This window comes from Myxine glutinosa, chromosome 5, assembly GCF_964187855.1.
Source record: "Myxine glutinosa chromosome 5, kmMyxGlut1.1, whole genome shotgun sequence".
NCBI lineage: Eukaryota > Metazoa > Chordata > Myxini > Myxiniformes > Myxinidae > Myxine > Myxine glutinosa.
The window spans coordinates 88,668,410-88,681,745 of NC_136265.1; the positions used below are offsets into that span (position 1 = coordinate 88,668,410).

Consider the following 13,336-nt stretch of genomic DNA (forward strand, 5'->3'; position numbering starts at 1 on the left):
TTACCAGAAATTTGCCCCCCGGCCAAATCATTCCCGATAATCACCGATACCCCCTCTACAGGAAGCGTGGCTTGTAAACAGACGGTGACCGGTCCTGACACCAAATCGGATTCCAAATGGATGACATGAAGTGGGGCACTAACACAGCCACCGATCCCTTGTAACCGAACACTATCACCAGTTGCGGTACTCTTTGACAATGGCAAAATGCCTTCAAGCATTAAGGATTGATGGGCTCCTGTGTCCCTCAATACCCTAACAGGTCTTGGGTTAGTCAAGTCTCCCTCGAGTGAGACAACCCCCTCATAAATAAATGGTTGGTAACTCTTCTGTGGGCGATTTCTTACGCTAGCCATCGCATTCGGAGTTGTAATAGTCAGACTCTGCTCTGGGTTGTCCCTTTTCATAAGGTAACAACTGGACATCAAGTGTCCAGGTTTTTTTGCAAAAGGCGCAAGTAGGCCCAGAGGAAAAACTCGTGGTCTGCCTCGGGCCCCCCGGGAAATAAGTTTGTCTTGGGCCCGTAGCCCTCTGATTTCGAACAGTTGGGGTATCCGCATTGTCCCCATAATCCTCTCGAGGCCGCCGCCATGTATTGTCGTTCTCCGCACCGGGTGTTCCATAACTCCCCTGCTGAAGTCTAGGCGAGGAGCTAGGTGTGTGGACCCCGATCCGGTGTGTTAAGGCATAATCATCTGCCATGGTGGCTGCGTCCCACAACTTTGGTACTTTCTTTTCCTGCAGGTACACTTTGATGTCCTCGTGGACACACTGTTGAAATTCCTCCACCAGCATCAGGTCACGCAATGCTTCGAAGTCGTTCCCGACTCCTTTCGACTCACACCACCGATCAAACATGTTTTCTTTCACTCTGGCAAACTCCACATGGGTCGCACTCTCCCTCTTCCTGGCATTCCTGAATTTTTGCCGGTAAGCTTCAGGAACCAACTCATAGGCTTTGAGGATGTGCTTCTTCAATACCTCATAATCTGCACATTGGTCCATTGGTAGCGCCGAATAAATCTCTTGAGCTTTACCCACCAGCACACTTTGCACTAGTATGGTCCAGGCCTCCTCCGGCCAGTTTAACTGTCGAGCCACTTTCTCAAAGTGTGGAAAAAATTGAGTGACTTCCTTTTCACTGAAGGGTGGAACCAGCCTCACATGTCTGCCCACCTCCCAGGTGTTCTGGCTAGGTGTCGACCCCGTCCGCAAGGGTGGTACCTCTCCCCGTTCTCTCATTAAATCCAGCTCCTTGAATTTAATTTCTTGCTGAAGCGCCAGATCACGTTCCTTCAACTCCCTTTCGGCTTTTCTCTCCTCTGCTTCGAGTTCCCTGGCAGCTCTCCTCTCCTCTGTTTTCTCCCTTCTAACCTTTCCTGGAGTTCTCGTTCCACTCTCCTTTCCTCTGCTTGTTTCTCTTCTCTCCTCTCTTCTGCTTTCCTTTCTTCTTCTGCTCTTTCCTTTTCTGCTTTCCTTTCTTCTTCTGCTCTTTCCTTTTCTGCTTTCCTTTCTTCTTCTGCTCTTTCCTTTTCTGCTTTCCTTTCTTCTTCTGCTCTTTCCTTTTCTGCTTTCCTTTCTTCTTCTTTTAACCTTTCCTGGAGTTCTCGTTCCACTCTCCTTTCCTCTGCTTGTTTCTCTTCTCTCCTCTCTTCTGCTTTCCTTTCTTCTTCTGCTCTTTCCTTTTCTGCTTTCCTTTCTTCTTCTGCTCTTTCCTTTTCTGCTTTCCTTTCTTCTTCTGCTCTTTCCTTTTCTGCTTTCCTTTCCTCTTCTGCTCTTTCCTTTTCTGCTTTCCTTTCTTCTTCTTTGATCCGTTCCTGGCTCCGTAATTGCAACTCCAGTTTCCGGAGCTCAACGTCCTCTGGTTCTTCGGGTAGCCACTCCCAGGCTAACTCGTCCCATCTATCTATAATTCCAGTAATCTCTGTCTGTCTGTCTGTACGTCTGTACGTTTGTCTGTGACCGCTGTTTCTCGACAACCACGGGTCCGATATACTTTTAACTTGCCAGGTATATTGCTGGGGACCCGAGGATGTGCCTTTTCAAGGTTTCATATTAATCGGACAATTACTTACCGAGCTATGTCCAAAAAACGATTCAACCAATCAGAGAGCAGCGAACGATCGCGTGTGCCGAACGTGGCGGGCACACTCTGCCTCGGATGGCACATTTGAGAGCGTATTCATTTATTTCACGTTTGCAAACTATGTTGGCGTTAAACTATGTTTTACAACTAATAAAAACGAATTTGCGATTCATTCGCTTTCCTGCGCGTTTGTGCACGCGATGGCGATTTCTTTACCAAACTCCGGAAGCCGTTCGCTTTGGACCAAACCATTGCATGTAAATAGAGGGGGGGGATTGTCACCACTCGCAAGCCGTTCGCTTTGGACCAAACCATTTCATGTAAATAGAGGGGGTGGGGGGGGGGGGGATATAATTTTAGATATAGATATAGTACGGGCATGCCCTAGTGTTCCTAATCCCACCATAGATTGCATCACCGTGGTCTGCAACTCTGCCTTCCTCAAATTAGTTCGGACCTCCAAGTTAAAATGTTTGGCCAATTTCAAGAGGTCCGATTTTAGTAATGCTCGGAACTGTGCCTCACTAGGGGTTACCGCAAAGTTCTGTGCCACAAACGCCATGGTGACTACTGGTAACACCTGTTAACCTTCACCCCAGAAATTTCCAACAAAGAAAAGCAACAGTATTACTATTATTGCTATTGTTTTTTTTGTTGTTGTTGTTGTTTCGTCGACAGAGCAAAACAATTTTGGGAACGTTGGAAAAGTTCCCACTCTTGGGAATTCTTTCCCGGACTAAAATTTAGAAAATTTTATAGATCCCGGACGTAGACCCAATTGCGAATCCGCAAATTGTAATTTGGACGAGCCCCCAATTTCTGTTACGTGGTCCTCCCGGTGACTACCTGGTCTCGGTGACCCCCGGACCGTGAGAGGCACTCCGCCAGAAAGATCTAGGATTTATACGCTTTCGTAACGCAATCAATATGAATTCCAGTCAATAAGAAACCCCACACCAAGGATCCGGATTAATCAATAATATATTCCCCAATCACTCAACCACCATCAACAGTCAATCAACAATATTACTAAGATGGCCATCTTATATATGTCCCCCCTTTCCCCACTCACGACCCCTCAATGGTCACTGTCCCTCACAATGTCTCTGGGCCCCTCCAGACCAAGGTGAAGGTCAGCTTCTCCGCACACGGGCGGTTGAACGAACCCCTGGCTGACGTGCTCCACGTGCACGTCGCGTACCGGGGACAGCTGCTGCAGCGCACACCTCCTTGCCAAGCAAAGGGGGGGCAAAACAAAGCGCGGCTTGCAAAGCGCGCGAGGCCCAAGGTGCAACCCGTACGCGTCCTTGTAGACGTGGAGGCGACTTGTGCCGGACGCTTGATTCCGTGCACGAACCCACGGCAACTTGACGTGTAATCGGTAATTACCCCGCGCAGGTAACTCCTTTCGCCAGACGGGCTTTCAAACGCAGCGTCCCCCACGCTGCTCAATATCGACACCGCTCACGTCGGAGCTGGGCGAGGAAGAAGAAGATCGCCGCTTCTCCCGGACCTCGTGTCTTTTCTTCTTCCGTTTCCGGTCTCCTTTTCCCCAGAAGGGCTCCTGACCCTTTAATCACAACAACCTTTAATCGAATAAACATTAATAAGCAATGACCTGAATAGTAATTCACATAAATTCACATAAATCCGTAACATAATGTTCCCAGGGATGTTTTTTAAGATCTCTGTAAGGTTCTTATTTATCATTCCCGTTGCCCAAATGATCACTGGTACAATTTTGGTGCTGTTCAGCTTCCAGGATATTTTCACTTCATTCTTGAGGTCTTGGTATTTGGTCATTTTCTTGATTTCTGCATTAATTAGGCCAAAATCGCTGGGTACTGATATCTCAATCAGCTATGCTGTCTTTTCCTTTTTCTTCCTGTGTTCTATGTCCAGTCGCAATGCTTTGTTTTCAATGTTCACGCTTGATGGAATCATCAGGATTATATTCTTGTTTTCAAAGATTGCTTTTGGTTCATGTTTCCATGAGTTTTGTGGATCTGGGATATTGAAATTTCTGCAAACGTGTCAGTGGATTACTCTACATACCTTGTTACGCCTTTGGATGTACAGCTGCTCTGACATGAGTATTTTACATCCCGATAGGAGTTGGCTCATGCTTTCTGTTTCTACCTTGCAGAACCTACACTTGTCCGATTGAATCAGAGCTGCCATATTTTTAAATCCATTGGTGTAGTGTCCTTGGTCTTGGGCAAAGTGATGATTTTTATTATTAATCCATTGATCAAAACTTGTGTTCAAACTCGGTTGTAGATAAAACCGAGTTTAGAAGTCATTTGCAGCCAGTTTAATACAAGCGTTACGCCTAGGTCCCCCGTCGGGGAAGTGATGTGAGTTGACAAAGTGGAAGACGCAGAAAACATGCTATGATATGATATTTCGCTCACAAGGTTCAGACATACATGGGGGCGGCCATCTTGGATTTTGACGTGGCGACCCAATTTTCAACAGCGTTCTTCCTTATGCCTAGATACACCCACACACCAGATTAGAAGTTGGTACTTCGCTTATTTTTCAAGATATTCCGCTCACAAGGTTCAGACATACATGGCGGCAGCCATCTTGGATTTTGACGTGGCGACCCAATTTTCAATAGCGTTCATCCTTGTGCCTAGATACACCCAAACACCAGATTAGAAGTTGGTACTTCCCTTATTTTTCAAGATATTTCGAGCACAATGTTCAGACATATATATGGTGGCGGCCATCTTGGATTTTGACGTGGCGACCCAATTTACAATAGCCTTCTTCATTATGCCGAGATACACCCACACACCAAATTAGAAGTTGGTACTTCACTTATTTTTCAAGATATTCATCTCACAAGGTTCAGACATACATGGCGGTGGCCATCTTGGATTTTGACGTGGGTTGCACCCACACACCAAATTCGAATGCGGTCCTTCGCTTATGCATGCACGTACACACGCAAGCACGCCCGCACGCACGCACGGACGGAGGGGAAAACCATAGTCCCCCTTTCGCTCCGCTTTGCGACGGGGGACCAAAAAGCCGACATGCCGCAGAAAGGAACACTCCCACTGTCGGTAGGATGAGTTGGGTGGGGGGCAGGAGGGCATGGTCAAAAATAACAACCAACGGTGTTTCGCTTTTAAAGTTAATTTTTGATTTGAGTATACTTTGATGATTGGGAGTGTGGTAATTGTACCCTGTGTAGATTAATACACCTTAAAAAGCTGGCTGGTGTTAAGTTCATCCATACAGGAGCCTTGCCATGCTGTTAATCTGATCGATTAAAATGTCGTGTAATTTGAATAAATAGATTAACTATTAACTTATATTTATGTATAATAGTGTTATGTTTGTGGGGGTAGGGATACTTTAGTCCAGGTAGATTTGTATAGTCTAGAGAAATACCCGTGCTACGCATGGGTGGGAGGCCAGAAGCAAACAGGCAATGCGGATATGGTGAATGCTAAAGCATGACACCAATAAATTCCACATTCCTGTTGCACCTTCAGTCACATGTCAGACATGGACAGCAAGTTTGTGAAGGACTTCCATGAAAAACGTACCTGTTCGCAAACAAACGGGTACGTTCATGTAGAGAAACATTGATCGTGGGTCCGTGGTGAATCTGCATATGGCAATGGCAAAATATCAGAAATTGAAGGCTTTTTTTATTTTAAACGATTCATATAAACATCCGTTGAATCATATCACACACAAATCGTCAAAATCTAAACAGTATCGTTAGAATTTCAATAAAAGCCACATCACTGTTCATATCGGTAAATATTATTCCATCGTGTTTCAAATCGTGATCGATACACTATGATCGTGCTCGTGAATCGTGATCGATAATCGTGTTCACAATCGCTATGTCGTACGTACTCCCGATACGTGTACCAAATTCCCGAAACGTGTATCTGTACCAAATCAACAGTAAAAAGGATTTTGAGCCGATAGCTGTTATGGCCTTGGCAAGATCGATGGAGACAGCGATCTGTTAGATCTGATCCTCCTTCGTGCCGAAGTGCAGATCCTCCTTCATGCCACATCCGATCGATGCAGCCGTGCAGTGATCGGTGCAGTCGTTTGTGCGGCACACGGTGCAGCCGTTTGTGCGGCACACAGTGCAGCGATCTGTGCAAACGTGGACTTCCACACTGCCACATCCTGCTGATACTTGCTCCCGCATGACGTTATTTTCCCGGGTGCCGCACAAACGACTGCACCGATCGAGATTTAACGGATGTTTATATAAATCGTTTAAAAGAAAAAAAGCCTTCAATTTCCGATATTTAGTCTTTTCATTTGGGCCTCCCAATTGAAGCCCCGCCCACAGGGCGGGTACCGTTGCTCGACCTAAGAAGACGTCACAATGAATGTCATGCAAACGCGAATGTTATGCGGGAGTCCAAACCTGAGAATGCTGGAGACTAAAGCTGAAATTGGGAAAACTAAATAGCCTATTTTACTCCTGGGGATCCCAGGATTATCCACCCAAAATATCTTTGCGATCGGTTAAGCAGTTTTTACGGTACCTTCGAACGGACAGACAGACATTTGGTGAATTATAGTAAGATTAGTGTGCTCCAATTGTCGTGAAGAAGAAGAAGAACCACCATGTAATAAGTATGGATCCGGTAGACAGTGTGTTCGGATTAAGGTGTATCTTTGTCCGTTACGAGGAGTGGGGCATGATAACCAGCTCAGGGATTATGTAATTAATTCCTTCTATGTTGTTCCCTCTGTGATTTATCCTTATGTCCCTTATGGCACCGCATTCAACACTAGTTAGAATCGCGCATTTAATGGCACCAATTAATAATAAAACCTACCGTGCAGCGTGCAGCTGGGGGCCGTGCCGAGCGAACCAAGGAGGCAGCAGGACTTGAGCGGACTGCATAGTAAGGTGAAAGAGGGCTCAGCAAGGCCTAACTCCCGCGTACGAGTTTGCGCCAACCGGCGTGCGTTTCCCGCCAAGGGCGGACAATTCCTGACGAGGTTCAAGCCGCTCGCAGATGAGGACCAACCACACACCTATTATTTTTGATTACATTTATTTTATCCTTCGTCGGTGTTTCAATTTTGCTTGTGGGCACTTCCCAATTTGACATTATTTATTATCGCGCATTTTATTTTGTATTACCGGCATTCCATTTAATAAAGCCGGCATTTTTGTACATTTCAATCTCGCCTCGGTTCGAGTTATTTTCTGCAGATTTGAGGACTGCCGTTGGGATCCGTGCAGGTAAGTGCTCTTCAGATCCTCCTCCTCCAACGTGTATTAACTCTGCCATACATTTGAACTGAACGCTTCGGCACAACAGCCTGTTCGACTATCCGTTCCTTGAAAAGATTTTAATCGCCAGGAACGTGACAATAGCATATGCCACAAAATGAACTAGGTTTTAATTCTACATACTGCAGTCAGCCTTCTTGGTAACGTCAGGCAACAACCAGTCTGCCATTCCAAGGTTGTCCTTTGATGACATGAAGTTTTCTGGAGGCCTCCAGAGGGGTGGACATCATATTTACAGTTAATTTCTGGAAAACTCACCCCTTGGGAGAATTTTGTTGTCACAGTAACCGACTGGGGTCTTCTCATTGGCTGGGTTTCTCTAAGGCCCGACTTCGTGATGCCACTATTGATATATCTCAACGTCTCTTGGCCCCATTCTCAACTCCCCCTCTGCCTCTGCACTTTCAAGTTCACACCACCACACTTCTGGTGTGGAAAACACAATATAAGGCTCTGTCACAAGGGATGGGGATAAATAGGCTGGTTGACATTGGTTTTGTCATAAGTGTTGTCAATTGTTTTGTACTTGAGTTATGTACTTTTGATGTTTATCAAAAGTCTTATGTCTCCAGAGCATTAAATTCTTCATTGTAAAACCACGGAGAGGACTTGAATCATTTCTACTACAATTTACCTAATATTGATCTAAAATTAATCCTCGAAAGCATGAATAATGATTCGTTCTCCGTCCCAGTTGAGTTGGAACCTTCTTAGCCATTCCAGTGATTCTTCTTCGTCTATCCCCAAACTGTCCAACTCTTGCATATATTCCCCTGCTCTGTTGTCTTTCTCCCAATCTCTTCCATGATCCTCGGCTACATCTAAAAAGGTAAAATAAAAAGTGTTTCATGAGCTCACATGATTTAATGAAGGATTTTAAACAAATTTTGCATTTGCATGAACATTCTCTTTGTTGGTAATCTTCTTGTTCTCCATTGTGAATTTACACGTGTTTTTTCAGGTGGCATGACCGATTGAAAGACTCTCCACAAACTCTGCATTTGTACGGTCATTCTCTGTTGTGAATTCGCATGTGCGTTTTAAGGTTGGATGATTGATTAAAAGATTTTCCACAACTACTGCATTTGTATGGGCGTTCACCATTGTAAATTGTCATGTGTGATTTAAGGGTGGATGAATGATTAAAAGATTTTCCACAACTTGTGCATTTGTATGGGCGTTCACCACTGTGTATTCTCATGTGTGTTTTAAGGTGGGATGACTGATTAAAAGATTTTCCACAACTTGTGCATTTGTATGGGCGTTCACCATTGTGAATTGTCATGTGCCTTGTAAGGTTGGCTGATTGATTAAAAGATTTTCCACAACTTGTGCATTTATATAAGCGTTCACCATTGTGAATTCTCATGTGTGATTTAAGGTTGGCCGATTCATTAAAAGCTTTTCCACAACTTGTGCATTTGTATGGGCGTTCACCATTGTGAATTCGCATGTGCCTTGTAAGGGTAGATGACCGATTAAAAGCTTTTCCACAACTTGTACATTTGTATGGGCGTTCATCATTGTGAATTATCATGTGTGTTTTAAGGGTGGATGACTGAATAAAAGATTTTCCACAACTTGTGCATTCGTATGGACGTTCACCATTGTGAATTTCCACGTGTTTTTTCAGGTGGCATGGCCGATTAAAAGATTTTCCACAAATTGTGCATTTGTATGGGCGCCCACGATTGTGTTTTCCCAGGTGTGATGTTAAGCTGGATGGGTGACTGAAGGATTTTACACACGTTTTGTATTTGTATGGGCGTTCATCTTTCTCTCCTTTGTGAGCCTGGTGTAAATTTTTACGTGCAAACAATTCATTATTGTTTTTGTTGTGTTTGTAAAAAGTCCTCTTGTTAGTTTCAGTTGGCGAGTTCTGCGGGCCTGTATCTGCGCTGTTCATAAATGTAGGTGCAGTCTCCCTTGTAGATTCAATGGATGCACCTGTAAATACAACATCACATGACCTGTAAATAAAAGCCCGTATTTTTTCAATACTCTGACTAACTCTGACCAACGTAATATAATTCTGACCAACGTATGCAATACATGTGCAATATGTATTTGTTACACTGCAAAAAAGTAAAAAATTATTATTGATGTGAATATACAGTACTTGCTTGGTGGCATACTGCCAAAGCTTGGGTTTTCCCCAAGATATTGATACTGTTGCGGTTTTAGGAAACCACTCAGAGGCAATGGAAACCACCATACATGTCCCTTAGTGTGGTTATTTCCATAGTGTAAGATGAGAATAGCTCCTTCCCCTTGTGTAATGGGTTCGAGTGTCACAAAATGCGTTGATGAAGGTGAGAGAGGCTTTTCACCTTTTTATCCTCTGGGGTAATTGTTTCATGTGCGCAGCGCTTCTCATCCCATATGTGTGGTCCATGTTTTAATCGAGGAAGAATATTTCATGTACGTGGAGCAGCGAGTGCATGCTTCATTGTGCCAAAACCTATTTTAAATGACGAGCTAAATAAAACCAAACCATCACCCACTCAATTTCCCCCAGATCTTTCCTTTATGCACGATGCGAAAGTACATCCCAATGACCCTTATTAATACAGAATTTTTTAGTTGCTTTTTATTTTCCTACGCACACATTAAAAGCCATTGCATTCGGTAATTATACACGGTCAAATGCTTTCCCACAGGGAAAGCCTGACGACCCACTCACCACAACCTCGCCTCAACTACCCAAGTACCTCGTTGTTACCTCCTTCGTCACAGTCCGACCTATATCACAAACCTCCATCACTGTAACCATTGCGGCCGCTGCCGACCTGTGCAAGAAAAATCCATGCTGCTACGGGAGCTGCACAAACACCTCAGAATAAACAGACGTTTAGCATCGTCAGAGTCCTGTGGATGGTGGATCGCTCTGTCCGCATCCAAAACCATTCCAAGCTCTCAGAGTTTGCCCCGTGCATGTAAAGTTCTGCTAGGGAAACTGAATGTTAAGTCCGGAGATGTCTTTCCCGTTCCGCAGTTCCCAACCAACTGAGAAAATCCGTTGCAGAAGCTGGTGGGGGTGGGACCAAAGCGATAATGTGCCAATGAACATCTGTATTCACCAAGAGCTCGTCTTGATCTGGCTTTATGTCCCGCCCTCGCTATCCATGTATAAAAGACTCGCAGGGCAGGATTTTGAAGAGTCGGCTGTTGGCTCATCGCTGGTGAAAGGATGCTCAAGAGGTGGTGCTCGTGTTGGCGGGACAAGCTGGAGGTTGAGGCACTCGGACGGACGGAGACCATATGACCGAAGCCAAGCCATGTTACATATATCTTTTAGTTCTCACGCAGTCGGCTATTATCTTCCACATCTTTTTTCAGCTTTTTTAATATAAAGATTGTTATTGATCGTTATTGATCTAACTTATTGATTTCTGATTGGGGCCAGTTTCTGACCTGACCTGGCAGCATAAAGTCCAGAATGTCAACAACTCATAAACAAGGTTCAAATGTTCCTTCAGTGGACACGAACCATTAAACTTAAGCCTTCCAAATGTAAATCCCACGCTTTGAAGAAAGTTGTCCCAAATGCAGAGCAGAGGCGTGGAGGACATAAGACACAATATATAGCCTACGATTCCCAACTCGAAATTGATGGGAAGCAGATCACGTATATCCACAGCCAACCCATAAGATTCTTCGGAAAGCTCATCTACGAACATTTGAAAGATGATAACATCAGAGAAATGGTCAAGATGAAACTGGTAGCAATGTTTCAAACAACCGAGAAAAGCAGTCTGTCTGGAATCATGAAGATGTGGATATACAACAATGCAATTATGCCAAAAATGACCTGGGAGTTCACCATCTATAACTTCCTATCTAACATCGCCAACCTTCCTATCTTCCTATCCTTCCTTCCTATCATCCTATCTAACCAACCTTCCTATCTTCCTATCTAACCTTCCTATCTAACATCTTCTTACATCTTCTTCTTACATCTTCTTACATCTTCTTACATCTTCTTACATCTTCTTACATCTTCTTCTTACATCTAACATCTTCCTATCCTAGCCAACCTTCCTATCTAACATCTTACAATGAGTCAAGAGGCAACCTGCACTAAGTACCTGAAAAGTTGGGCAGGGGTAAGTAGATCTACTTCCAACAGTGCCCTGTACAGAACCAGGACAATGTACATTCTACAACTGAAAAGGCTTACCACCTCCATGAAATGTATGCAGGTCACAAAGTACCACTTTAACAAACACTCCAGGGATGGAAAGACCCAAACACTGAACAGAGAGTGCTTAGAAACAAAGAAAAACAAGGCTAGGTGGAATGGTGTGAAAGCGTTAGAACGGAAGGAGCGACACCTTATCCTGAATGAGATGTGCAGAAGTAAAACTGCCTTCGGCTACAGGAAAAAATAAAATGCTGATAAGAGACATGACCAAAAGAGAACACTAATTCTAATTTGGTAAAGGATATCGATGAGGAAGACATGTTGGTCTACCTGTATGGATGTGCTAAACAAGGACAGTGGTTGAGAGGGGATTCTGCCATACAGACCGATACATCATGAAAGAAACCCCTCCATGTATGGACACCGAAACTACTGTCATTCCATATCAACGCTATCCACGACAAACTCCCTTCCCCAGCCAACCTAAGATTCTGGGGCAAAACCAACCTTTGACGAAGTCAACTGTGCCATCATCACCATTGCACACTGCTCCACATCTTAAATGGGTGCAGTTACTCACTCCAAAATGGAAGATACAACTGGGGCCATGACCAAACCCGAAGAGCGATTGCATCAGCCCTGGCTCCTTATATCAAATATGCAAATAAGGAGACCAGTATTGTATCAAAGCCAAACTCTCTTCCCACCATTGCATTACATACAGCCGATGGTACATCCTACAGGAACCCAGCCTTGCCACTTCCACAGGTAGAAACACAGGACATCCTACAGAAAGCTAATAATTGGATGTTTTGGATGGATGAAGACCATAAGCCAATCGTGTTCCCTCCATAAATTACGGAAACTGCCAAATGGCCTGATATCACCATCTATTCGGCAGTAACTCGGAATGTCATCATTATTGAATTGACAGTCCCGATGGAGGAGAACCTTTCCAATGCATATGCCAGACAGAAACAACAACGCCTCGAGACCTGGAACCAGGCCTGAAAATGCAGCAGGAACCAACAGACGATTATACACAGGTATGCACAATTTACACCAAGATCTAACTGGAAACACACAGTAGGCCCTCACACCATAAAATAAAAATACATTTTTGACAAAAATACAAATGGCAAAATTCTTAACTTTGTAGCGTGGAGAGCTTGGAAAAACACACGACGGGGTGAATTAATGGGGGTCGAAAAGTTTGAGGTTTTGGATGGGGGAAGATAAGAGATGGTGGTGAACAGCTGTTTTAAAGACTTGGAGGGAGGAGTGGGATTGAAGAGAGTGTGGGAGTTTGTTCCAGAGGCAGGAGAAAAGAGGAATGAAGGAGTGAAGGTGAGCAGAGAGTCTTGATTTTGGCAGTTTCACTGGAAGAGGGTTGCTGGCAGATCTTGTACGACCTGTAGGAATATTTGGGGGACAAAGCACAGAGAGAGCTGGGGGAGCTAGGCCGGAGAGGAGTCTGTAGAAGACAGAAAGACCACCTACCTGCCTGCGGTGAGTGAGTGAAAGGCCCTCGGAGATAGCTTCATCGCGGGAGATTCCAATGATTCTGAAAGCTTTGGTTTCAACAGCGTGAAGCCGAGCTAGATGTGAGGCAGGAGCACCGGCCCATAGGGGAGAACATTATTCCATTGAGCTGCGGATGAAAACCTTGTATGTGGTGAGGAGCTCAGGTGTGCCTAGGAAGGACTTCACACGACGGGGGTTGCCCAGTCAGCGATTGGCTTTGGAGGCCAGCTTGGAAATGTGGTTTTCCCAAGAAAGATCATGGCAGATAGTGAGACCCAAAAGCTTG

At 44.6% G+C, this 13,336-nt stretch overlaps 2 protein-coding genes across 2 annotated transcripts in view; both read right to left on the reverse strand.

The window, feature by feature from the left end:
* Window positions 1-13,336, reverse strand: part of LOC137428086 (uncharacterized) — a 951,578-nt gene that overhangs the window by 920,124 nt on the left and 18,118 nt on the right. The window lies entirely within an intron of this gene.
* LOC137427366 (uncharacterized) overlaps window positions 8,227-13,336 on the reverse strand; it is a 420,191-nt gene continuing 415,081 nt past the window's right edge. Inside the window, exon 10 of the mRNA XM_078778337.1 lies at window positions 8,227-9,003. Within this exon, the coding sequence (XP_078634463.1) occupies window positions 8,392-9,003 (612 nt within the window). The 3' untranslated portion in view covers window positions 8,227-8,391. The remainder of the gene's footprint in view (window positions 9,004-13,336) is intronic.